General features: G+C 41.0%; 1 protein-coding gene across 2 annotated transcripts in view; it reads right to left on the bottom strand.

The window, feature by feature from the left end:
- Positions 1-1,390: 1,390 nt before the first annotated feature.
- The window catches only part of EXT2 (exostosin glycosyltransferase 2), a 95,944-nt gene continuing 69,979 nt past the window's right edge, over positions 1,391-27,355 (bottom strand). For both annotated transcript variants that reach the window (XM_075129540.1, XM_048853907.2), the window contains 5 exons: positions 25,964-26,130; positions 14,736-14,879; positions 13,270-13,398; positions 12,075-12,157; positions 1,391-2,427 (listed from right to left, as the gene is read on the bottom strand). In XM_075129540.1, coding sequence (XP_074985641.1) covers positions 2,289-2,427; positions 12,075-12,157; positions 13,270-13,398; positions 14,736-14,879; positions 25,964-26,130 — 662 coding nt within the window. In that variant the 3' untranslated portion in view covers positions 1,391-2,288. The remainder of the gene's footprint in view (positions 2,428-12,074; positions 12,158-13,269; positions 13,399-14,735; positions 14,880-25,963; positions 26,131-27,355) is intronic.

Genomic DNA, 27,355 nt, shown 5'->3' with positions numbered 1-27,355 from the left:
CTGCGCTGCCTGGAGCACCGGTGGCTGGTGGTGCTACAGCCATACCGCCCAGAGCACCGGGTCAGGCTACGGCTCTGCAACTGCGCTGCCCGGCCGCCCAGAGCGTTACGCCAGCAGCGCGGGGTGCTGAGGCTGCACGGGAGGGGAGGCAGCAGGGGAGGCGTCAGGCGCTAGCCTCCCGGGCCAGGAACTCAGGGGCCGGGCAGGAGGGTCCCGTGGGTTGGCTGTGGCCAGCAGGCCGTAGTTTGCCCACCTCTGGTTTATAGACACTTCCCTTGGGAGTTCTAAATTGAAGTATCCCCTCACAGCTACTGTTCTAACAGGCTTCTCATTCCCAACACCTCCACAGTGTTGGGCAATGAGGGAAGTTTTACTGGGGTGACAGAAACAGGGAGCAGATGTTTCCTGTTTCTGGCCTGACTTCCATTTGATTTTTTTGCCATTGCTGCCTGTCACTCTCAAGGCAGAGGGATGAACTAAGAGTGCTAACACTTGCCCTGCTGTTTGGGGTTTGGCAGAACTATAAGAATGGTCATACTGTAACAGAAAGATTGTCCATCAAATATGATGCCTCTAACAGTTTGCTAGTAAGGAAAGTGCAAACTGCCCATAATGCACCAAATAGATGGACACTATACCATTTGGGTAAAGAGGAGACTTCCTCTCTGGTTCCAGCTTGGGATCAGTTTATATGCTGGAGCACGAGGACTGATCATCCTTGAAAATTTTATTGTCTCTAGTGTAGACAGATAATATTCAGATCAACTTTAACCATGGAGAAACAGCTTGACTCACCATAACAAATGTCTAACCTTTAAAAATTATACTAAGCCATTTGTTCAAGTAAGATCCTGTGGCACTGCGTTCTCTAGGTTAATCACAGGCTAACACTTGGCAATTTTTCAAATGAGAGCAGCTTGTGTGGGTTTGCTTGCTAAGTATGTGTTATTAATATATTCCACATACACGCACTAGCTGTAAAGTCGAAGTCCTGCAGATGGAGGTGTACGACAATCTATCCTACAGCACATTGTTTTCTGAAGAGGGTTCACATATACAAACATGCATCTTAGCTGTTACCCCAGTACATGGACACGCCAAATGAACAAACAACTGTTCCACCTTGATAAGAGTAGGCTTTGGGGATAGCAAAAACACAGTAAGGCCAGAAGATACATTTTCCTCTCCATAAAATGTCTTTTATATTGAATGGACTTCGCTTCTATGAGTATAGCAGAATACCTGAGATTTATACACACACGAGAGGTGTAGTGATGGTAGGGATAGTCTAAGGCCTGGTCTACACTGGGGAAAGGGGGCTGGGGGGGGGGAATCGACCTAAGATACGCAACTTCAGCTACGAGAATAGCGTGGCTGAAGTTGACATATCTTAGGTCGACTTACCTCGCGTCCTCACGGTGCAGGGTCAACTGCCGCTGCTCCCCCGTTGACTCCGCTTCCGCCTCTTGCTGCGGTGGAGTACAGGAGTCGATGGCAGAGCGATTGGCGATCAATTTATCACGTCTACAGTAGACACGATAAATCGATCCCCGATAGATCGATCACTACCTGCCAATCTGGCAGGTAGTGTAGACATACCCTAAGTCTTTAAATTAAGGAGACCGTCCCATTGGCTGTGATCTGTGTTAATACCCACTGAAATATTTTTCATTTAATGCAAAAATGTTTAGCCCCCTAAACCCTATGACAAAATATTGTATTATATTTTTTATTTTTTTTAAGAAAAACATTTATCTTGCTAAGCAAAAAAGCCAGGCAGGGATCTTTGTTGCTCAATTACTTAAAGCCAACAACTAACCTCAATGGAGGTAGGCATGCCATCCTCACAGGGGGAAAAACAGGCTGGATACATATTGTAGCCAGTATTGAAAGCAGTTTGCATTTATACTGGTGATTGCATCAAACTAAAAGAGTATATTTAACAGAACAGGTGAGTCATGTAAGGCACCCTTACACAGCAAGATTCTGCTCTATTCTTCCGTATAAGCAACCTCCACTGGAAAAAAGCATTTGGCATTTTCAGTAGACTCAAGCATAGAGTCTGTCCTGTATGTGTCTGTAATACAGAAATAGCTTCTGTGCTCTGCATTACTGTTCTGTGTATTGTGAAGGACGGACTAATATATCAGAACCTGGCATTAATCCCCTTCCCCTCAGTTATAACCCACACGCTGGCATTTTCCTTCAAGGCCTCAGGCTCATCTTAGCACTGGTCATCTTTTTTCTCTCACTGTTTTTTATATTCAAGTTTGCTGCCAAGCTGCCTTTTACAAGCTGCCGATGTTGGGGAAGCTCTTCAATTTCTCAGGGAAGTCATCTTTGTACAGGACAGGATCAGCACGATGCTCCACCACTTTCAGGGGCATGGTCCCAAAGACAGAGGCAAACTTATTGATGCATTCAGACCTGTGTGAAAAAGACAGCAATGTAACTAAGTGACCATGCCAGCTACTTACTCCCACCCCAAAATAACTAGTTTAAAAAGCAGCAAAGAGTCCTGTGGCATCTTATAGACTAACAGACGTATTGGAGCATAAGATTTCGTGGGTGAATACCCACTTCATCAGATGCAAGTTTAAAAAGAACTCAATAACCTTCTCTCATGTTCCTGGAAAGATTTCTCCACACTGGCTACTAGGAAATAGGAGAGGGAGTCTCGCTACACAGAGGGTTTGGAAGAGGGCTAGTGCTCTTCGATTTATCCATTTAATCACAGTGAAGAGCAAGGGGATGCTGCCAGCAACACATGTGCACATGGAGGTCAGAGCTTCCCTTCTCCCTCCCCCTAGAATTCCAGTCATTCTTAAAGCAACACATGCTGTAAAGTAGAACAGATTAGCTGCCAACACATCTCAAAGTGCCACTGGTGGGTCAAATTTAACTCATAATGAAGGTTTTGCAAAAACCAAGCATTTATGAAACTGAAGACCTATGGAAATGTTATTTCTGGTTTTTAGACTCCATCAGAAATGGTTTTTCTTTACTAAATAAACAAACATTCCTGTATGAAGTCAGCAGCATTGATTGTGCTTGGGACCCTAAAAGTGAAGCAAAATAAAAAACTAAAGTGAAACTGATGCGTCTGTCTGTCCATATGAAGCAAAATTGAACAGTAAAGCATCAAAATTAGTGAAAAATTAATTAGATTTCTGATCATTCTTTCACTTGTAATAATCTCAGGTGTCAGTAGCAGAGTAACAGAGAGGGTTATTTGTTTTTTTAAAGTGCATGATTTTTAACCTTACAGTCCCCCTTTAATCTCTTCATTGCAAGGCAGGGAGTGGTGGAGGCAGAGTAAGGAAAACCTAGCTAATCTTATCTCAGCCAGTGTTTAGCTAATTTTAGGTCTGTGTTTAGCACAATAGTTTTAAAAAGCTTCTGACACTGAAAGTCACAGCAAGTGAGCCTCCAAGATGCTCAAACAATGGAGAGCCATTCACAAAATAAAGGGTCACTGCTTCTTTTGCTGGTCACAAATTAAAAGAACAGACAAAAGAGTAGCAAGAATTTTGGCTAGAGAAAGCAAGCTAGGACTGCTCCAGACAGTGGTGTGCTGTAAACAGTCTCAGGGCAAGTCTCTCCTGCTCTCCACCCCCATGCTCACTTTCAACCCTTCTAAGGGTGAGGGGGTCATTCAGTCTCCAATATAGCTTTCCTGAGCAGACTTGGCCAATCACACCAAGTGTGACAGTTTTGCAATGGGGACTGCTTCAGCACTACCCAACAAACTCTCAAGACTGGATTTCAAAAGTTAATTCCTCATCTTTTAAGCCATCCTTTAGCTCCCTGTTTAACTACAGTAAGAGTAAACAATTGAAAACAGAGTCAGAGTTTTTGAAAGTGCTACATTTCTGCACAGTTGTTTTCAACCTGTAACAGTCACTCTCGTACTAGCTTAAAAATGTGGAAAGGGTTTGAAGCTAAGCAGTGCAGACGATTCATGCTCTGCCCTCGCCCTCTTTTCCCCCCCAAAGGTGTTCAAATCCTTACAGTAGGAAACAAACAAGGAGGAGTCTGGAGGGTAAAATGGGAGCAACAGGGTGCATCACAGAACACCTGATAAATTGGCACAAATATTCTCTGCCCAGGAAAGGCCCAGGCCTGGAATAGTAACGGAACTGTAGGTCAGAACTGAGGGAGAGAAAGAACCAGTTGTCCAAAATGTGGACTACCCAGGGCTGTTGTAGGGCATAGTTAGGGTGCACTGGCAGAGAGAGGAATGTGGGGACTAGAGGAGTAGGACTAGAACAATATAGAGTGCAGAAGATTAGGATTCAGGGTCAAGGTTTTCAAAGTGATTTTTAGTGTCTCAATTTTTGGGTGTCCACTCTGAGCCACCATCAAAGGCACTGATTTTCAGAAAGTGCCGAACATCCACCCTCTCACAAGTTACTTTTGAAAATTTTGGCTGGGGTGCATAATCCAAGTTGTGTGTTGAAGTCCTGCAAATGGAATAGCACAGAGTTCCAGGAGCTAGATGGACTAAAAGAACCGTGCGTGAGAAGTTTGCACGAGAAGTTTGTATAACGGCTGTCCCTCAGTGGCTTATGGAATACAGAGCCTTTCACTTCTAGGTTACGGTTTCAACTCCTGCCCAGACTAATAATGACTGAAAGTCATTGTAACATAGCAATAGTCAGTTTGTTGTCTCAGTCTAGTTCCCAATGGGCAGGTGTCCACATCATAAAAGCCACTGTCAGAACTGGCACTAAATAGCAGCCCACAAGCAAAAACCGAAACTGAATGGATCCTCTTCCCTCTAGAGAAGAAAAGGAGTACTTGTGGCACCTTAGAGACTAACCAATTTATTTGAGCATGAGCTTTCGTGAGCTACAGCTCACTTCATCGGATGCATACCGTGGAAACTGCAGCAGACTTTATATACACACAGAGATCATGAAACAATACCTCCTCCCACCCCACTGTCCTGCTGGTAATAGCTTATCTAAAGTGATCATCAAGTTGGGCCATTTCCAGCACAAATCCAGGTTTTCTCACCCTCCACCCCCCCACACACAAACTCACTCTCCTGCTGGTAATAGCTCATCCAAAGTGACAACTCTCTACACAATGTGCATGATAATCAAGGTGGGCCATTTCCTACACAAATCCAGGTTCTCTCACCCCCTGACCCCCCTCCAAAAAACACACACACAGACTCACTCTCCTGCTGGTAATAGCTCATCCAAAGTGACCACTCTCCCTACAATGTGCATGATAATCAAGGTGGGCCATGTCCAGCACAAATCCAGGCTTTCTCACCCCCGCCCCTTTTCCCGGGGACACACAAACTCACTCTCCTGCTGGCAATAGCTCATCCAAACTGACCACTCTCCAAGTTTAAATCCAAGTTTAACCACAACGTCTGGGGGGGGGGTTAGGAAAAAACAAGGGGAAATAGGCTACCTTGCATAATGACTTAGCCACTCCCAGTCTCTATTTAAGCCTAAATTAATAGTATCCAATTTGCAAATGAATTCCAATTCAGCAGTTTCTCGCTGGAGTCTGGATTTGAAATTTTTTTGTTTTAAGATAGCGACCTTCATGTCTGTGATTGCGTGACCAGAGAGATTGAAGTGTTCTCCGACTGGTTTATGAATGTTATAATTCTTGACATCTGATTTGTGTCCATTTATTCTTTTACGTAGAGACTGTTCAGTTTGACCAATGTAAATGGCAGAGGGGCATTGCTGGCACATGATGGCATATATCACATTGGTGGATATGCAGGTGAACGAGCCTCTGATAGTGTGGCTGATGTTATTAGGCCCTGTGATGGTGTCCCCTGAATAGATATGTGGGCACAGTTGGCAACGGGCTTTGTTGCAAGGATACTATTTGTTGCAAGAACACTATCCCTGATAATGTCACGGCTAACCTGGTGGCTGAACTTTGTGACTTTGTCCTTACCCATAACTATTTTACATTTGGGGACATTGTATACCTTCAGATCACTGGCACTGCTATCGGTACCCGCATGGCCCCACAGTATGCCAACATTTTTATGGCTGATTTAGAACAACGCTTCCTCAGCTCTCGTCCCCTAAAGCCCCTACTCTACTTGCGCTATATTGATGACATCTTCATCATCTGGACCCATGGAAAAGAAGCCCTTGAGGAATTCCACCATAATTTCAACAACTTCCATCCCACCATCAACCTCAGCCTGGTCCAGTCCACACAAGAGATCCACTTCATGGACACTACAGTGCTAATAAGCGATGGTCACATAAACACCACCCTATACCGGAAACCTACTGACCACTATTCCTACCTACATGCCTCCAGCTTTCACCCTGACCACACCACACTATCCATCGTCTCCAGCCAAGCTCTGTGATACAACCGCATTTGCTCCAACCCCTCAGACAGAGACAAACACCTACAAGATCTCTGTCAAGCTTTCTTACAACTACAATACCCACCTGCGGAAGTGAAGAAACAGATTGATAGAGCCAGAAGAGTTCCCAGAAGTTACATACTACAGGACAGGCCTAACAAAGAAAATAACAGAACGCCACTAGCCGTCACCTTCAGCCCCCAACTAAAACCCCTCCAACGCATTATTAAGGATCTACAACCTATCCTAAAGGATGACCCAACACTCTCACAAATCTTGGGAGACAGGCCAGTCCTTGCCTACAGACAGTCCCGCAACCTGAAGCAAATACTCACCAACAACCACATACCACACAACAGAACCACTAACCCAGGAACTTATCCTTGCAACAAAGCCCGTTGCCAACTGTGCCCACATATCTATTCAGGGGACACCATCACAGGGTCTAATAACATCAGCCACACTATCAGAGGCTCGTTCACCTGCACATCCACCAATGTGATATATGCCATCATGTGCCAGCAATGCCCCTCTGCCATTTACATTGCTCAAACTGGACAGTCTCTACGTAAAAGAATAAATGGACACAAATCAGATGTCAAGAATTATAACATTCATAAACCAGTCGGAGAACACTTCAATCTCTCTGGTCACGCAATCACAGACATGAAGGTCGCTATCTTAAAACAAAAAAACTTCAAATCCAGACTCCAGCGAGAAACTGCTGAATTGGAATTCATTTGCAAATTGGATACTATTAATTTAGGCTTAAATAGAGACTGGGAGTGGCTAAGTCATTATGCAAGGTAGCCTATTTCCCCTTGTTTTTTCCTAACCCCCCCCCAGACGTTGTGGTTAAACTTGGATTTAAACTTGGAGAGTGGTCAGTTTGGATGAGCTATTGCCAGCAGGAGAGTGAGTTTGTGTGTCCCCGGGAAAAGGGGGGGAAAAGGGGCGGGGGTGAGAAAGCCTGGATTTGTGCTGGACATGGCCCACCTTGATTATCATGCACATTGTAGGGAGAGTGGTCACTTTGGATGAGCTATTACCAGCAGGAGAGTGAGTCTGTGTGTGTGTTTTTTGGAGGGGGGTCAGGGGGTGAGAGAACCTGGATTTGTGCAGGAAATGGCCCACCTTGATTATCATGCACATTGTGTAGAGAGTTGTCACTTTGGATGGGCTATTACCAGCAGGAGAGTGAGTTTGTGTGGAGGGGGGTGGAGGGTGAGAAAACCTGGATTTGTGCTGGAAATGGCCCAACTTGATGATCACTTTAGATAAGCTATTACCAGCAGGACAGTGGGGTGGGAGGAGGTATTGTTTCATGATCTCTGTGTGTATATAAAGTCTGCTGCAGTTTCCACGGTATGCATCCGATGAAGTGAGCTGTAGCTCACGAAAGCTCATGCTCAAATAAATTGGTTAGTCTCTAAGGTACCACAAGTACTCCTTTTCTTTTTGCGAATACAGACTAACACGGCTGTTACACTGTTCCCTCCAGAGGTCATCCATCTAGGTCAAAGATTAGGCAGAATGGCAGAAAACACTGTAGGGAAATCTTACATTGCTGTGGCTCATGCTGTACTTATTCTGGGGATAGACTATTCAGGCTGCCAACATGTCACGTGTAACCATCATGAAAGCTGCTTCCTTTTAAAAAGAAATTATAAAAGGAAAAATCCAAATTAAAATCCTTAATGAACTTTCACCTTCACTCACAAAAGTCACTTCTCAGCAAACATCAGAACAAGGCTGAAGAACAGCATTTAAAAAAAAATTTTAAACCAAAAAATGTGTCAGACACAAGTCGTACAACGTGTCTATGGGGAGAAGTGCCTCCCTAGCAGGGAAGCTTTCATCTCCTGCAAGGAGCTGAACAGGTCCAGCTTGCATTCTGCAGGATCTGCCAATTCTGGATAACACAAAACAACACAGACACCTAAAGCATTAAACATTTTATGCTAGGAAGCCAAGAAAACATAGTAGGTTATCTCATACAGAGGGGCAGGTGTTTTGGCTCGCCAGCTTTCATAGCTCTGCACATTTAAATTAACACACGCATCTTTGCTTCCAAGAATTATTTAATCTTTTCCTTACTTTGCCAACAACACAGAATTGTGCTCAACATGAAATTAAGTTAGTGTGAATTGAAGAACAAAACTTCAGGTGGCTTTGACAGATTGGATCAGCTTTCTGGCCAATCAAGCCTTTGAATCTGATTCAAAGAGAATCTCTTCTCTCCCCTGTAACCAGACCTAATTTTAGCATAACCTCTCAGATAAGAAAAGAGTTCAGTTTTCATCATCTAGTCACTCCTTTCTCCCTGCTGAGACTGCCAACAATGGGCCCACAGATGGTTTTGCCAGGTGATCATCTGTCCTCAAGGAATAGGATGAAGATCACCAACTCTTTTCACATGTCACTAAACAGCCACCTCCTGGTATCTGTGGGTCACTGTGCTGGTTTTGAAAAAGAAACCCCAAAGCAAAAACTCTACCTCCATTAGTAGCCCTGTATGCCATCCATTTCACAACAATAGCTTGATCCCCGGTCATTTGGACCTGGTAGTAACTCAAATGCTAAGACCAACGTGTGCATTCCAGGGAATCAGTAGTCTGGTATGCAAATGGACCTGTTATGGAACACTGTCATATATCCCAAGGCATCATTCTGGGCCCTGGATATTACATAGAATCATAGAATATAAGGGTTGGAAGGGACCCCAGAAGGTCATCTAGTCCAACCCCCTGCTCGAAGCAGGACCAATTCCCAGTTAAATCATCCCAGCCAGGGCTTTGTCAAGCCTGACCTTAAAAACCTCTAAGGAAGGAGATTCTACCACCTCCCTAGGTAACGCATTCCAGTGTTTCACCACCCTCTTAGAAAAAAGTTTTTCCTAATATCCAATCTAAACCTCCCCCACTGCAGCTTGAGACCATTACTCCTCGTTCTGTCATCTGCTACCATTGAGAACAGTCTAGAGCCATCCTCTTTGGAACCCCCTTTCAGGTAGTTGAAAGCAGCTATCAAATCCCCCCTCATTCTTCTCTTCTGCAGGCTAAAAAATCCCAGCTCCCTCAGCCTCTCCTCATAACTCATGTGTTCCAGACCCCTAATCATTTTTGTTGCCCTTCGCTGGACTCTCTCCAATTTATCCACATCCTTCTTGAAGTGTGGGGCCCAAAACTGGACACAGTACTCCAGATGAGGCCTCACCAATGTCGAATAGAGGGGAACGATCACGTCCCTCGACCTGCTCGCTATGCCCCTACTTATACATCCCAAAATGCCATTGGCCTTCTTAACATAGTTAACTATAAGAATTGTTCTTCAAAGTTTCTTGTTGACATGGGCACCTCTTTCATTTAGATTCTCTCCTAACCTAACAGAAGACAGTTGACATATCTGACCAGTGTCTGCATGAATTATAGGTATGGATGCTAAGCCCTGAAACCAAAGCAGAATTCTATCCATTGCTAAGTTAATGGGAACTTGCACTGAGAATCCTGTAGTTTATCACCACATTAAAACAAATAGGTAGCTTATGGGATTCCATAAAAAACACCTGCAAGTTTTTCAGCTAGCGCCCACTAATTTCAAATTGACAGTAGTAACATGTAGTAACAGTAGTAACATGGGACTACATGGACCCTGACAGTTGGTTGGTATGTCCGCTCACACTCTAACAACAACTAATGGTTTATACTGCTGAAGCCAGGTCAACCTAAAGAGTAAGGGCAATCTTTAAAATATAAAAATCAAATGTGACTATATCCCAGTTGCGTATCACTGCAGTTCTTCTCCAAGGCGCAGTTGCTAAATTCCTTGCTAAATTCCTCTAGCTGGACAATCAAGTAGTTTTATAAACAAATTTGATTTGCTATTACTTTCTGACACTTTCTCCAGCTTAGTTATCTCCACTGGTAGAAACTTAAATGTGGGGAAGAACACAGTTTGAGAGTATACTCACTAAACTGTCAGTAACATTTTACTTTTGGGACACCATTATTGTTACATGATAGATAACATATTCTTTTGATAAAATTATAATGTTTTTGGAACAGAGCCTGCATTTTTGCTGTGTATTTTTTAAAGGGACTAGCATAGAATCACAGATATACAAGCCTGAAAGAGACCTGAGAGGACATCTAATCCAGCCACTTGAGCTGAGGTAGAACCAAGTGTACTTACATCATCCATAACAGATGTTGGTCCAATCTGTTCTTAAAAACCTCCAATGATGGAGATTCCACTACCTCACTTGGAAGTGTAGTCCAGTGCTTACCTATCTTTATAGTTATAACATTTTTCCTAATATCCAACCTAAATCTTCCTTGCTCCAGATTAAGCCAGTTATTTGTTGTCATACATTCAGTGGATACAGACAACAATTGATCACTGTCCTCTTAATACATTTGAAAAAATTTATTCCTGTTTCATGACTTAATGCCCCTGCAGCTAAGACTTCCATTGGCCTATTTTACTGCCCTATCAGCCACAAACATGTCTAATTTGTTGTTTACTATCATCACTAGTATAGGTCTCCCACAGCATTATTGCTTCCGTTGTTTCTTCCTCCCATGAAGGGGAGGCATGTGTGCATTTCAGATTATTTTTCTCCAAATGTGTTTGTGACCAAATGCGTTATTCCGTGCACTTGACAAAGTGAGAATGACTGATAAAAAGTAAGTCGGAACATAAAATATGCAGCAGTATAACTGATCTTGGAAGGAAGGAACATATATACTAACCACTCAGCAGACTATAGCCACGAGGCCTGCAGAGGAGACACAACAGACTAAAGAGCTCATAGGACATGCTTGGGGTATGTAGGTGTGTCAGTTCTGGGATTCTGGCTAAACTCCCAACAAATAATTAAGAAGTAATATTTTATTCTCAGATAGCCCTTTATATACAAGCATCTCAAAGCACTTTACAAAAGGTAAGTAAATATTTTCCCTGTTGAGAAGTTGAGGCACAGAAAGCTTTAGTGTCTTTTCCAAAGTTACAAAACTAGTCAACTGCAGAGTGCAGAACAGAACTCAGATGTTTCTGATTCCCAATATTTTGCTCTAAAAGCTTTACAAAACTGTCTCTCCAAATACATATCACCTTTCAAAAATAATTCGCCCTATCATATAATGTTGCAACCACTGTTAAATAGCTGCCATGTTCAACCACACAGGTGACTGCACTTCAGCAGGAGAAGTGGGCTTTGGGATCTTTGGAGGAAAGAGACTGTATAAACAACATCAGTTATTACAGCATCAATAACACTTCCCCTTTATCAATCGTTTTTATCCTTGTTAGCCAATTGCTCTCTGACAGTTTATCAACTTCCTGTGTTTTTAAAAATGTTTGAACACTCATTACATTTAAATTTCCATCATAAAATGAAAAATTTGTATAAAAACTATTGTTGGCAACCTAAATTTCATACAATCTGTGTGTTTTACAACCGAGCTGTTGAACTGGGTGCCCTTTCAAAGCTCTTCCTTTAAACAGATTACTTGTCACTTCGGATCACATGCAGTGCACCCTATTACGCATTGTAGGAATCACCCCATATGTGGGTTGACCAGATTTAGATAGCAATTTCAGAGTTCAGGAATATGGGCAGTGGACACTTTTAATCCTAATTTCAGAGAGACCTAGAAACTGGCCTTGGGAATCACAGTGAGGCACCCTCAGCAATAAAAGGAGGCCCACTCACCTTTCCACCATGTGTGTCTGGTCCAATGACAATCCATCTATGGCTGTGCACTCTGGACATTTAAACTTCTTTCGTGGGGTCACCTGCACAAAGGCACGACAGACATCATCATTGACAGAAGGGATATTAATCCCCGTGGTTGGAAAGTAGAGCAATGCCTCTGAACATGCCTGCAGTGTAAGTCGAGCCCTCTTGAAAACTTGAAAAAAAGCCATGCCATTCCCTCATTCAGCTCCATCTGGCCCGGTTAACTGCAAAATTCACAGGGGCCCAATAAAAATGGTTTGGAGGGGTTTTGCCTTCTGTAACTGAAAAGTGGCAGCGATGACAAGCTCCTTAATTCCTGTTTAATGACTGTTTCTCACTGCCAAGGTCCCTGTATAAACACCATTTGTTCTTGCAGCCATAACAGTGATGAAATATAGCTTCCCATACTTCACCGTAACCTTAATCCAACAGACGCTCTTTTGCTCACTTGAGTTAATAGCTGACTGGCAAACTCTGCAAGACTCCCCCAATTGCATTGAGGTGCCAAATTACTCTACAGTGCCCTTGTACAGCTCAAAAACTTTTTCAGAAAAAACACACACTTTATCTTCTAAAGACTTTTCTAGGAAACACAGCCACCAGTCCCGGTAAATGATGATAGACAGGCGGGAAAGCGGACCTTGCTAATTGAAGTAATGCCTGGCAGCCTCTAAATCTCATTCCAAGTTGACACACTTTGAAATGAATGTACAGAGTGAATGTCCAGACCTGAAAACATGTCGAAATATGTCAGGAAATTAATTCAGGGATAAAAAGTTCATTTAAAACTGATCTTGCAATTAACATTCTTGCAATTAATATTCCTATAAATCAGCTGTTGCCAGTCAAGATACATAGGGTGAGGATAGTTGGAGATTTTTTCCTCCCAGCAAACTCAACAAATATTTTTTTATAATTTAACTTATCCTCTCTGTGTAGGCAGCCACAATGATCAGTAGTCAATCCTGTGTTCCCAATTGGCGTGCTAGTCTCAATGAACTGGGCTATTCCTATTGTGGAAGGGAAACAGAATCATTCCAGAGGTAAATGAGAGGAAAAAAGCAGATAAAGGAGGATATTCAAAACCCACTAAACTGAACTCACATGTCAATTTGTGACATTTTTGCATTAGAGAGATACATCAGATAACAGTTGCTGAAAATCAGACCTTAATAACTGCTTTGCCAGTAACATTTGCCACTAGAAAATTCATGGCGATATCTTCACAATTCATGTGGGCGTCCACCCAGTTCTTGATGTCTCCAGGCATTTTGTAGGTGTAAAGGTAGTTAAAATACTGCAGGATAGAAAGGTAAGGGAGAAAGGAGAATGCAACTTTAAATACATTTACAGAGACTGCCTGCCTCCCTGCAAAATATTCCAGTTATTGGGAACAGTAGACAACTAAGGAATGGAATGTGAGCAAACCCTGATCCTCACAGTCTAGCGGTTGGAGCTGCATTTGTGACATTTCACCTTAAAAGTGAAAGAGTTGCTGCTTCCTTTTAGCCAGTCACAGCGTTAGCCTGCTAGGCACACAAAGATGGCTCTCTATTTGTGCACAACAACTATGCCTTTTTTGCCACACCCCATGTGTAGAAAAAGGAAATATTTCTGCATTTGCTTTTCTTCTTTTAAAACTTTAATTGCAATCCTGTATTCACTGTGCAGTAACATGCCCCACAAACTTATACTATTTAATTGTGTTTTTCTATAAGTTCACCAAAACAGTTCTAGACAGAATAGGTGTTTCTATAGCCAGAGCAGGAGAATATAGCTTTAGGAAGGTCTGCAACTGGTTTTTGAATTGCTCTAGAAACTGTAACCATAGCCTCACGAAATGAACTCCAAACAGTGCTACAGATGTGGACAAAAACACACCCCATCCTTTTAAATATTTAATATGGTGTATTGTTGGAGTCTCTTCTGCATCTCCAGGCACCTTGCTTGCTCTGAGGGTGCCTGCACCTTCTCATTTTCTAAGAACGCATCAGGTAATATTTTGTGCCTCCACAAAAAGGTGGATAGAGGCCATCACTGACAAAAGACAACAAAGAGGGAAAGGGGTCAAACATGAGAGCCAGATTTTCAAATGGGCCCAGTTTATTCTCAGCGGAAGCTGCTGAGCCCTTCTGAAAATCTGGCCACTTTATTTAGATGTCTAAGGAGAGGAACATCTCTTCTGAAAATATGGTCCTTTATTTACAAACACAATTGCATTGCCATAATTAGGGTAAGATTGCAAGGATGGACTGAGGGTTGAGAAAGACATTTGAAAGTTCAAGTATAAGTCAGGAGTTTCCCAAAAGTTGTATATTAAATTGCAAGCTCTTCAGGGCAGGGACCACATCTTCCTATATATTTGTACAGTACCTAGCTCAATGTGGGCTCTATCTGGATATAAAAAATACATTGATTTTTCTTTTTTTTTTCCTATTTAACTCCCCCACACACAATTCACACAATACCTTTCTGTGCCATCAATATTATACCACTTTTAAAAGTTTTGCAATGCCATCTGTAGTAAATGACCAAATAAGCAGCACAATAAAATTAAGACTTGAATTCTCAAATGAAAAATTATCAGAAATGTTAGTCCATACACTTCCTATTTATCTTGGAAATGAGTGCTACCTTGTGATAAAAAGCTGCTCCAGTAAGCACCATGGAGACTTCATTGGTCCACTCTGATTCATACTTCCATTTGTTCATCTCATGGTCCCACAGATGCAGGCGACCTGGATACCCAACCAGCCTGTCAGGAAACTCCCGCCAAACCTGCAGAGAGTAACAGAGGTGTTAAAGCCAGTACTGCCACAAACAGTGAGCTTACTCAGTTGAAACGATTCAGGGACGCTACTTAGAGAAGTTACATTTATACTGTTCCCTGGACCACTCCACCAACTCCCACAGGGAAAAAAATACTCAAGCAGGTGAGACAGCCTAGCATTTAGATCTTGGCAGAATGCACTGTACATTTAGGGAAATTTGCATTGTGTAATAACTGTTCAGCCCCCATGCTTTGTACAGTTCATTCTTGCTCAGTAAACAAAAATCTTCTGATGAGTTTTTATAGCTCTGAACAAGAGTATAGCTATTTAACTTACATTTTCTATACATGTTCCCATCACTGCCAATTCTCTGAGTTAGGTGTTAAATTCAGAAGCTAGGTATGGGAAAAGCCTATTGGGTTCCAATCTATTAGGGTTCTTTTCTCTTGGGCAATTGAAGGATTGTTCTTTATTTTCTATTGCTTTCTCCAGTCTAGTTTTAAATGGCTCAAAGGCTTCTATCATTTCCCTTAAAAATTATAACACAAACTAACAAATTTCTCCATTACGAAGCTTTCCCTGACTCAACCTATTTCTGCCCCTTCATTCCCCCCAAGCCCCCACGTGCTTCCTTAAATGATCCTAAACAGCTTCATCTTTCAAACTGCTACTACTCAGTTCATTCTGTGACACTAATGTGAGCACTTGTGACATTAAAATTCACAGTGCTAGAAGAAGCTTCTATTGAGAAACAAGGAATTTTTAAATAATGAATGTCTGGGAAGGAAATACATGTAAGTAACTGTTTTATTTTGAGTTTGTTTTAAAAGAACCCAACATTTTCAAGTGTGGATGTGGCTCTTTAATTAATGCAAGAAGACAGGAAAACAGCACCAATTTTCCTGTTAAAGGGAACACAACTGTTCTGCTCAAAAAGAGTTAACATTGTTTAAGAGCCAAGCATGGTTAAAATGGAACTTTACACATGGTGGTTAAGGCTACAACCTAATCTGCTCTCAGGAGTGACTTTGGGTCTAATACGCCACTTTCCTTTAATAGGGACATGTTCAAAAGCTACATGTTATATTTCTTTATATTCTTCAATGGGTGCTTTGGTGAAGCTATTGCTACATGACAGGCATCTTTACTCTTGACTTGTTCCAGGCAGCTGGATACAATCAAGATACCATCCTTGTCACTTCATACATTACTCTGCAGCTGACTACAGGATCAAACACAAGTGGGCAAGAACAGGGACAGGGCATCATTAATGCAGCCCCCATTCTACACGATGCTGGCCACATTAAACAACGGACAATTTCCCAGGAGGGGAAAACGGATACAGTGTTCAAATTATTTACTAGGAGCAAACACTAGTGAAATATATGGGATTTTCTATTTGCCAATAACACATTTATTTTGTGCCACTAATTTTAACCTTACAGCATTATTTTTATCCCAGTGAGTGTCAGACCCACTTGGATATGATGCCTGACTGTTAAAGCTTAAAATATAGCATAGGGCCACAAATATTTCTGATTCAGATTGGTGGGGTGCAAATGCAAATGCAAACTAAACCATTCGTGTCCAGGTTTCACTCTTTCTATATGTCAGCAAGGAATTCCCTTTAACTGCCTCATCTTCATTCCATAAGCATTCCATCTTCATTCACCCATAAAGCTGGATTCACAGCAAAAGGGTTATCAAGAGTTCTATTTTACTGAAAGCCACATTGTGCAATTTATCTGCAATTCCCTTAGTCAGGGCACCTCGTACATGCCAGTGCCTTTTAACTACATGATTTGGACTGGAAAACTCTACTAAAGTATGTTGGAAATGTAAGTAAGATAAAACAGTCAGTACTAGTTCTTGAACTGTCTCTTATAGGCTTCTACTGTAGGTACATTACTACTATTTTACATTTCTATATCCCTTTCCATTCAAAGATCTCCACACATTTTGCAACTGTCAATTATTATACTTTTGGAATTCCCCATAGGAGGAAAATTATTATCCCTATTTTACAGATAATAAGACATGCCAAAAATCACATCGAAACCAGGAACGAAAATCAGATCTTCTGACTCTGACCAGTACCTTAACCGTAAGACCACCTTTCCTAGCAATTATAGGGCATGATCTCAGTAGTATCCAAGTAATTATGTGAGAGAGCTCTCTATTAGAAGGCTACTGCAGGCAAAAAATGTCTTTGAAAGCTTTATAGCTCTCAAGAGAGAAGAGGCACTCAAGTTTTTGTCCTAACTGGGTGTCATCAGCTGATAAGGAACTATGTGACTGCCAAAGAACCCAAAGGCTTAAATTACATTCCACTGCTTCTTTATAACATAGCTTCAAAATATCAATGCACAGCAGAACAAGTATATAGCTCACAGCCCCCTCCCCCCCAAGTCCTATTGCAACTTTCCTAGGACTTATATTTTTAATTATTACATTTTAAATTTAAAAACCCTACTGTCCCCAACTGTTGAACTGCACCACAACATAAGCTATTGAGGCTCAGCAAAGGATTTGAGAGAACACAGCAGATTTGTAACACACACTCACAGCTAAGAAATCCTGTACAAAGAATGACATGCATATTGAAGGCAGCTGAAGGAAGGATTAAACTCAACTACTGCTTCCCAAGGGACTGCAGTGCCCTTGTAGCACAGGAAAGGCTGCTTCATATTCCTTTTAGCTTTGCTGCTCCTTCAGTGAGAGATTTGCTAAAGTCCCACTTGACAAAGTAAAAACTAGGTTTTATGGATAGTGGCTTACAGTCTTCTAAAAGCACCAATGCAGGACGCACCACTAGCTTCTGGCCTCTGGAAACTGACAGCCTGCAGCAGCTATAATATATAACCCAGTTGTTTCAAGCAAAGATTTTTTTTAAAACTACTGCTAGTGAACTCCATGGAAATGTTGTTTTTTTCCTAATGTTCATCAGTAGTTCATTCGCTGGCTGTTCTTGGAAGGACTTCAGATAGCTACCTTCAATTCATAGCCCAAATCAATACAAGTACTTCCACAGTCAAGTTAATACGTCCAGCTTCTGTTTCTATGGGAGATTTCACAATAGCTTATACTTAACCTTATACTAAATATTCATTTCGTATTACTGTCCTTTTTTGATTTGAGGGTTAGCTGCCATGTATGAATCTGCTAGGAATCCTTGACACTTTGGCTTGTGATCTTGACATTTCTCTAAAGATAAGGAAGGTCGGGCTTGGATGGGAGATATTTAAGAAAATCCTTAAGTGCGGACAATTCAGTAGGGAGTACTCATCTCACCTGTCAGCATACTTCCAATGCTTCAGCATGATAGAGTATGAATGCTTTTAGCCATGCCATCTTTCGTAAAATCCTAGAAATGTAGGGCTAGTGGGGTCCTTGAGAGGTCATCAAGCCCACTGAGCTATGGTAGGACCAAGTACACCTAGACCAATCATTTTCAAACTGTGGGTCAGGACCCCTAATGGGGTCGCCAGGGCAGGTGTTAGACTTGCTGGGACCCAGGGCTGAAGCCAAAGCCTGAGTGCCACCACCTGGGGCTTTAGCCCTTGGGCTTGGGCCCCCGAGCTTAGGGTGGCGGGGCTCTGGCTTCAGCTTTGTCTCCCCAGCCCGGCATGGCAGGGCTCGGGTGGGCTTAGGCTTCCGTCCCCCTCCTGTGGGCATGTAGTATTATTTTTGTTGTCAGAAGGAAATTGCGGCACAATGAAGTTTGAGAACTGCTGACCTAGACCATCCCTGACTGGAATTTATCCAAACTGTTCTTAAAAACCTTCAATGAGGGGATTCCACAACCTCCTTTGGAAGGCTAGTCCACTGCTTAACTATCCTGATAATTAGAAAGATTTTCCTAGTAAACCTAAATCTTCCTTGCTGCAGATTAAACCAGTTACTTTTTGTCTTACCTTCAGTGGGCATGGAGAGCAACTGATCACTGTCCTCTTCATAACAGCCCTTAATACATTTGAAAACTTATCAGGTTCCCTCTCAGTCTCCTTTTCTCAAGACTAAACATGCCCAGGTTTTTTTTTTAACCATTCCTCATAGGTCAAGTTTTCAAAACCTTTTATCATTTTTGTCGCTCCCCTCTGGGCTCTCTCCAATTTGTCTACATTTTCCTTAAGAGCGGCATCCGGAACTGGACAAAGTATTCCAGCTGAGACCTTGCCAGTACTGAGTAGAGTGGGACAATTATGTCCCACATCTTACATACAAAATTCCTGTTAAAATACCCCAGAATATTAGCTTTTTTCACAACTGTGTTGCATTACTAACCCATACTCATGATCCACTGTAACCCCCAACTCCTTTCCAGCAGTACTACTGCCTATCAGTTATTTCCCACTTTGCAGGTGTGCATTTGATTTTTTTCTTCCTAAGCCTAGTACTTTTCACTTGTCTTTTCTGAATTTTATCTTGTTGAGTTAAGACCAAATCTCCAATTTGTCAAGGTCATTTTGAATTCAGCTCCTGTTCTCCAAAATGTTTGCAACCACTCCCAGCTTGCTGTCATTCACAAATGTTATAAGAATACGCTCTGTTCCATTAACCAAGTCATTAATGAGAATCGTGAATAGCACTGGACCCAAGACTGACCCCACGAGACACAATACATACATCCCCCAGTTTGACTTCGAACCATTAATAACTACTCTGAGTATGGTCCCTCAACCAATTGTGCTCCCACGTGAATTAATTCATCTAGACCACATTTCTATGGTTTGCTTATGAGAATGTTAAGTAGGACTGTATTAAAAGCCTTACAAAATCAAGATACATCACACCTACAGTCTCCCACTCTGCACTAGGCCAGTAACCCTGTCAGAGAAGGAAGCTGGTGTGGCATGATTTGTTCTTGACAAATCCATGTTGGCTATTCCTTATACTCTATTATTCTTTAGGTGCTTACAAAATGATGGTTTAATAATTTGATCCAGTATTTTTCCCACGTATTGAAGTTTGTCTGACTGGTCTATAATTCCCTGTGTCCTCTTGGCTTCCCCTTTTTCAAGACAGCTACTAAATTTGCTCTTTTTCAGGTTTCTGGGACCTGAGTTCTCAAAGATCATTGCTAATAGTGCAGAGATTGCTTCAGCTAGTTCCTCAAATACCATATGATGAATTTCATCAGGCCCGGGTAACTCAAATACATTAATTTATCAAAATATTCTTTAATCTGTTCCTTCCCCCTTGTTGTTAATATTAATTGTGTTAAGTCTCTGGTCACTATTAACCTTTTTACTGATGACTGAAACAAAACAGGCATTAAACACCTCCGCCTTCTTGACGTTATGCATTATTAGCTCTTCTTCCCTGCTAAGTAGAAGACTTACACTATCCATCTTTCTCTTGCTTCTAATATATTTATAGAGCCTCTTACTGTCTTTTATGTCCCTTGTTAGTTGTAACTCATATTGTGCTTTAGTCTTTCCGATTTTGTCCCTTAGATGCTTGTGCTATTCTTTGGTACTCCTCCTTAGCAATCTGTCCATGTTTCCACTTTCTGTAGGATTCCTGTTTGATTTTCAGGTGATTAAAGAGCCCCGATGGAGCCATACTGGCCTCTTACTATTCTTCCCATCTTTCTTTAGCATCAGGATAGTCTGCAGATGAGATTTCAAAACAGAAGTTCTGACAATCTGGGCTTATTAAAGATCTTAGGGTACTAGCATATCATAGAATATCAGGGTTGGAAGGGACCTCAGGAGGTCACTTAGTCCAACCCCCTGCTCAAAGAAGGACCAATCCCCAATTTTTGCCCCACATCCCTAAATGGCCCCCTCAAAGATTCAACTCACAACCCTGGGTTTAGCAGGCCAATGCTCAAACCACTGAGCTATTACACAAGAACAGGACATTAATCGAAGTGTCCAAGCCTAATTCCAAAATGAGTGTTTATATTATGTCTCACTAAAGTGCCCTCTGTAGTTTCACTTAGATACAGTGTGCTTTACCTCTTGGCCCAAACTATTGTGTAATGTTGCTGTGCAATACAAAAACAGCTGCCACCATCCATTCCAGAGGTGGCTTGAGTGATTTCTTCTTGTAGAGCACAATGGATGAAAGCTGCTATTGTAATAAAGATATGAGCAACGGATGCACCAAATTAAGAGTTTTCTGATCTGTTTTAGAACCAGTAGCAGAAAGAACAAAGTAGTTCCAAAAGAAGGAAAGAAAGTGTAGTCCTATAAAAGTGAAATGCTGTGGCTCTCCTATGTGGATTAAGGAAAATGCAGTAAATCGGGGCTGTGGACCTTTCTCTCTCACACTCCATGGGCAGTCTTTTCTCGCTAGTGTTGCTGTTAAACAACATAAATAAGAATCCCAGACCAAGACAACGGATGCCTTCCATGATTCCAATTTGAAGAAAAAAAAAACTTTACCGCAACAGCAGAGTTAGTTTAGAGAAGTCTCAAGGGCAGCATGTAGGTTCCAAACATAACGTAACATACAAATCCTCTTTTAGAAAGCAAAATGGTTACATTATTCCTGCTTTGAAGGGGAGAAAGATTGTACTAAGAACCACCCTTTTACTGGGGCTATCCAAAACTTTAATTAAGATCACTTTTTGATTAATATGGATGTAATGGGTGTAATAAATTCATCAATGAGCAGGCCATGATTTTTACTTTTGAAGTATGGCAGAAAAATTGAGACCTTCAAAGTGAACCTTGGGGTAAGGCAAGACAACCATCAAACAGAAGCAGGCAATATGTTTACAATTCCAACCAACTGTGGCCAACTCTTTCCTAGGTATATACAGATAACATGCAATCTGAAAGACTTCAGAGTAAAAATAGCTTGGAGGGAATAAAGTAATTCCATCTTAAGTTTTTTTTTTCTTATTACTTTAATATTAAATGGTTATACAGTACTTTGAAGTTGTAAAGTACTAAATATTTATTAATAAGTCCTCCCAAAAATCCATGTTTGGAAACTATTATCCCTGTTTTACAGATGGACAAACTGAGGCACAGAAAGATTAAGCAATTTGCCTTGAGACCACGCAACAACCCAATTGTATCCTAAAGAGCAGGCTCCAAGTCCCTTGCTCAAAAGTAAAAACCAATGGATTTCCCCTCATTTTTTTTTTAATTATGATAATCTGAATATATTTAGTTTCTTGACTTTTTTAGTAATCTGCCTTGAAATGAAAATAGCAGAGGCTAATGAATGGTTAGAAAAGTTGTCTTGTTCCGTTTAGTACTTTAGTTTGTTATTACCTCTACTTTGGTGAAATTTTGTCACAGGTTTCTACAGAGATCCTATTTCAATTTGCAATATTTTAGGTATTCCTATACCTCCTTATAACAGCAGCAGACAGGAACAGCTTGCGCCTATAGTTTTTACATTATGTAATAAATCATTGAACTGTAAAAGTTCACTTTTAACAAGTAAAAAATGTCTGACACTGAGTGTTACTACAATTTTTTATGGCAGAAATCGTATGGAGATCAAAGTTGTGGGGCTTTTGTTTTGAGTTTTATTTATTAATTTATTTTTTAAGATCCTACTCTATACATCCACATAAGTCTGTGTGACAGAGGGGTTTTGCCACATGTTTAAAAACAGAATTTCAAGGATGAGGGGAGAAGGGAAGAAAGTAACTAAATGTCACGTTTCCAAATGCTTCTTGTGACTGAAGCAGAAGCAGACGTACTTTTAAAAGAAAACTTTCTTGTAACATTATATGCTGCTACTATTCCCTCTGGATTCCCCTGCAAATGAGTCAAGAACTCAAGAGATACTTTCCTGGTAAAATACATAAACAGATAAATAAATTATCACAGGCTGAGGACAATTTAAACATCTGGTAGCCAGTTCAGGCCTGTCAAGCAAGTCAAAGACACTCAGGGCCAGAGAAGATCAATCTGCAGTCCCTGATTTCTGGGCTGGAGAGCAGGAACTTATCATCCCCGCTGCCTTAAGAGGAAAAATTGTATAAGTAAAATAAGTTGCCATACTTTTGTATGATTCAGCATTTTTAAAAAAACTAGTAATCTAAAAATATATTGATTCAAACTAGCCCTGGGTTTGCTTCAGTTACATGTTTGATGAGGTATTTTACTATTCTATCTGTATGGCAGTGTATTAAACTAGAATGGTTTTACAGTTAAACTGGGGGACTGCAAAATATGTCTCCCAGACAAAGTAATGCTGTATTGAAACAGCTAAGTTCACCCATGCAAGCTGTTACTCAGGCAGTCCTGAAATCCAAGCATCTGGCCCACAGCAGGCAAATAAGGGTTTCTCTACATGGAGAATCACCGTGCAGCAAGCCAAGGTGTAAATCTACAATACACTAGCCTGCCGAACACTAAGTCACCTTCTGTGTGCTAGAAGTTCCCTAGTAAGCTTTGACATACTGCTGTTTCACACACGGCAACTCAGCACACAACAGCCTAGTGTGCTATACAGTCACACACTGGCTTGCCCCTCACTAAATCTCCATGTAGACAAGCCCTGGACTGTATAACATGCTCTAATGGTTTGAGCTGATGGGGCATCATGAGTACTGGATTTAAATTCCTGATGCTAAGTAAATGTAAACTTGAGGAAGTCACGTGCACTATTTTTTGCCACAATTTCCCCCATGAGGATAATAATCTCCTAACATGGGGGCATAAGAGACTTAACACCTGTGAAGTGCTTTGTTATGTAAGTGTAAAGTATTACGTCTTTGGATATGCACGCTCCTTATTTTTGATTACAATGATTTCCTGCTGAAATACAACCTAAGATCACCTGCGGTAGTGTCTTTAAACAGAAGCCCTCGGAGCTTTGCACCACCAGTAGTGAAGGCTCATTCTGGAACTACTTAGGATACTTTTTAGCAAAAAGAAAAGGAGTACTTGTGGCACCTTAGAGACTAACCAATTTATTTGAGCATGAGCTTTCGTGAGCTACAGCTCACTTCATCGGATGCATACCGTGGAAACTGCAGCAGACTTTATATACACACAGAGAATATGAAACAATACCTCCTCCCACCCCACTGTCCTGCTGGTAATAGCTTATCTAAAGTGATCATCAGGTTGGGCCATTTCCAGCACAAATCCAGGTTTTCTCACCCTCCACCCCCCCACACAAATTCACTCTCCAGGAGAGTGAATTTGTGTGGGGGGGTGGAGGGTGAGAGAACCTGGATTTGTGCTGGAAATGGCCCAACCTGATGATCACTTTAGATAAGCTATTACCAGCAGGACAGTGGGGTGGGAGGAGGTATTGTTTCATATTCTCTGTGTGTATATAAAGTCTGCTGCAGTTTCCACGGTATGCATCCGATGAAGTGAGCTGTAGCTCACGAAAGCTCATGCTCAAATAAATTGGTTAGTCTCTAAGGTGCCACAAGTACTCCTTTTCTTTTTGCGAATACAGACTAACACGGCTGTTACTCTGAAACCTACTTTAAAAAAAAATTGTTATTGTTTAAGTTAACATATCTAAGTTTCCACAAATAACTTCTTGAATCCAAAACCTGGTAATTGGCTAAAAGTTTCTCTCACTTGGGGAGGATTCACATTAAAGGGATACTGAAGTTATACATCTTGACAAAACCCTATGTTAGCAGGTTAGATTAGTAACAGCGAATAGATTGCAACATTTATTTTACTTTCTAGTCTTTTATGCTGTTTGATTTTGTTATTTCACTCTGGGCAATGAAATTAACTCATCAGTTTCACAGTCCAGCTCTCGCGCATTAAGCCCAGTGTCATTTTATTTGGACTCCCCGTTCTCCAGCAAAGTGTAAATAATACATACATACATTTAAAAAAACAAACAAAACAAAAAACGCTTTCCTGACCTGGTTTTAAAAGAAAATTTTAATTTACTTAATATTTCTATTAATACTAGATTTTGGAAAAAAGTCTTCTATTTCCACAACACAGAGCATTGTTGTTTGTACGCAAGTGTTATAGTAATGTCAGATTCTATATACTTAGTCACATACCCAAATATAAAAAAGGAAGGAGAAAATAAATGCCGTAAGAGAAATTTCAACCCCCTTCTTTAAAATCTAAATTTCAGAAGCGAGTGAAACTCACTACCTCCCTTTAAATGTGTGGTCATTTTGACAGATGATTCACGTACAGATTTGAAAATTTCACCTTCCTTCTAATGCCATGGCTAATTGATTTGGACTCTATTTTTCTCTTTGTTGATACCATCACTGTAACAGCAGCCACTGCGTCCTCACTGCCTCCACCATGTGTGTTGTGTATCTCCCATTTGACAGACGATATCAATCCCCCTTTTTGCTGTGCCACACCTAGGACTAAAGCACTTGCCCCTCAGGAGGCCTTTCCTGTTCTTAATACTTAACCTCTGGACCTTGCCTTGTCCACTACTTCATACAGAAAGGAGGTGTAGATAAGGTACTAGCCAGTGGAGCAACTGTGGCTACTGATCTAAGAGACCAGTAAACAGAAAACTTTCAGTCACATTTGATTCCCATTTGTTAGAATAGCTCAGGTGTTATGCTTACTGAGAATCATTTATTTATTTGAAGGTGCTTAGCTGCTAAAAATATTCTAGAGCAATGTAACAATATTTATTTCTATTGTTCACAAAACAAATGGTCACAGCTGGACCCACCAAATCCAAGATGGGCAATAATAAAAAATGGACACATGTGACCCTTATTTACTGTGAAGCTCTCCTATAGACACAGACCTGAGGTATTAACTTTGGCAAAACCTCTGTGACTTGGCATGCCAGTAGAAGTTACTGAAATTGAAGAGCCATAGACTCCATTCCCACCTAGCAGGGATTTCTTTTGTCTAAAGTATACAGAATTTTCTGGAGACTCATGGCACTGACAGGCCATTTACAAGGTATTTACTGTTGGCTAAGAATTTTACCATAGTTAAAAGGTTTTTCAAAAAATCATGAGCCCCCAACCTTTTTTAGGCCAGATCCTCAGTGGGCGTAAATTGGCACTGATTTACTGATGTCAATGAAGCTATGACGACTTATACCAGCTCATCACCTGGCCCTTTTCCCCATGCGATACTCATATATACACACACACAGTGTTAGGCAGATAGCATAACATGGCGAGGAAAAAAGTAATCCTCTTACCTCATAACCAAACTGCAGTTCATCTGACGTCAACATGATGATATCATCATCAATGGCCAAGACTGCCTCCGTTTCAATCTCATCATAGGGGAAGAAGCGGTTACTAAGCTTGTTTTCTGTGGTCTTCACAACCTTCAGTGGAACCCGAATCTTTGGCCATAGAGAGTCTGAGGAGAAACATTAAGAGAGAAAGAATTCACCATTACATTTTGATTCTTATTAAGACTGCATCCCATCCTCAACCTGACTTTTCCCTCAGTATTCTAATCCCTCAGAAAAGGTTGTGGGTGTTTGATTTATATCTTATTTTCAACTAGGGAAAAATAGCAACAAGAGAGATAACCTGATTTTTTCCACAGTGCAATTAAGATTTTTACAAACATATATACACAGGGGTTACTAAGCCTATCACTGAAATGCAGCCACCACTGGCGTGGTATGTGGGAACTGTTTAACAGGACATAGCAATACTATGTGACAGTTTAAGACATGAAGCAAATAAGAATATTTTATCCAATTGAAACTGTAGGGAGAATTGAGGGAGGCAGAAAGTCATCACCTACATCAGAATCTGTTCAGGCCATAAAGAATTTGAAAGGGAAGTTTACTCTTTACAGCTCCAAACAAAGCTAAATTCTAAATGCATCAGAGAAAAACAGAGATAGCTAAAAGGTTCATTGCCATTAATGGTTACAAACTGAATTATCACATATGGGAAAATTAATTTATGGGGGGTTTTCTTTTGAAAAATCTAAAGTATCAGGATTAAACCAAGCTAAAAAAGAATTCTAAAAGTACATTTTGAGATTTCCACCACTGAAAGTGGGGTGGAAAGTAAGGCACCGTTACACTAACTGACAAATTATACAAAATGGTTTAACTAGTAATAAAGTATACATGTACAAATGGAACATGTCAGCTTTGCTATGAGAATATTACAGTTTGGGTTTCTGTGCTTAAATTTGGTAACTGAAACAACTGTATTAACACTTATTTGCAGTTACAATATATTACAACATACTACACGTGCATCTATTGTTGCATAATGTATTCTATTCTATCAGAGACCGCTTGAGTAATTAAAAATATTGTAACAAGCACAAAGTAATAGAGCTAAGATTTCAATATTAAGCATCAACTCATTTTCTAAATTTGCATGTTTAAAAACAATCTTTCTAATGCAAAAGGTTAACAACGGTTGCTATTGCACAAGTGATGGTTTGCAACAGTATCAAATTATCTAAAAGCTTTTTAAAATAAAATAAATAGATAGCTAACCTTGCCTACTCCACAACCCAGCCAACGCTGGCGGGCTGATCTCTTGTAGTCACAGGCTTTTTTTAGAACAATTGGAATGAGGAGAGAGGGTACTGAGCTCATGAAGGAGGGTGC

Source organism: Caretta caretta, chromosome 6, assembly GCF_965140235.1.
Source record: "Caretta caretta isolate rCarCar2 chromosome 6, rCarCar1.hap1, whole genome shotgun sequence".
Classification (NCBI taxonomy): Eukaryota; Metazoa; Chordata; order Testudines; family Cheloniidae; genus Caretta; species Caretta caretta.
The sequence above is the reverse complement of the archived record's forward strand: the minus strand, read 5'-3'. Positions and strand labels throughout refer to the sequence as shown.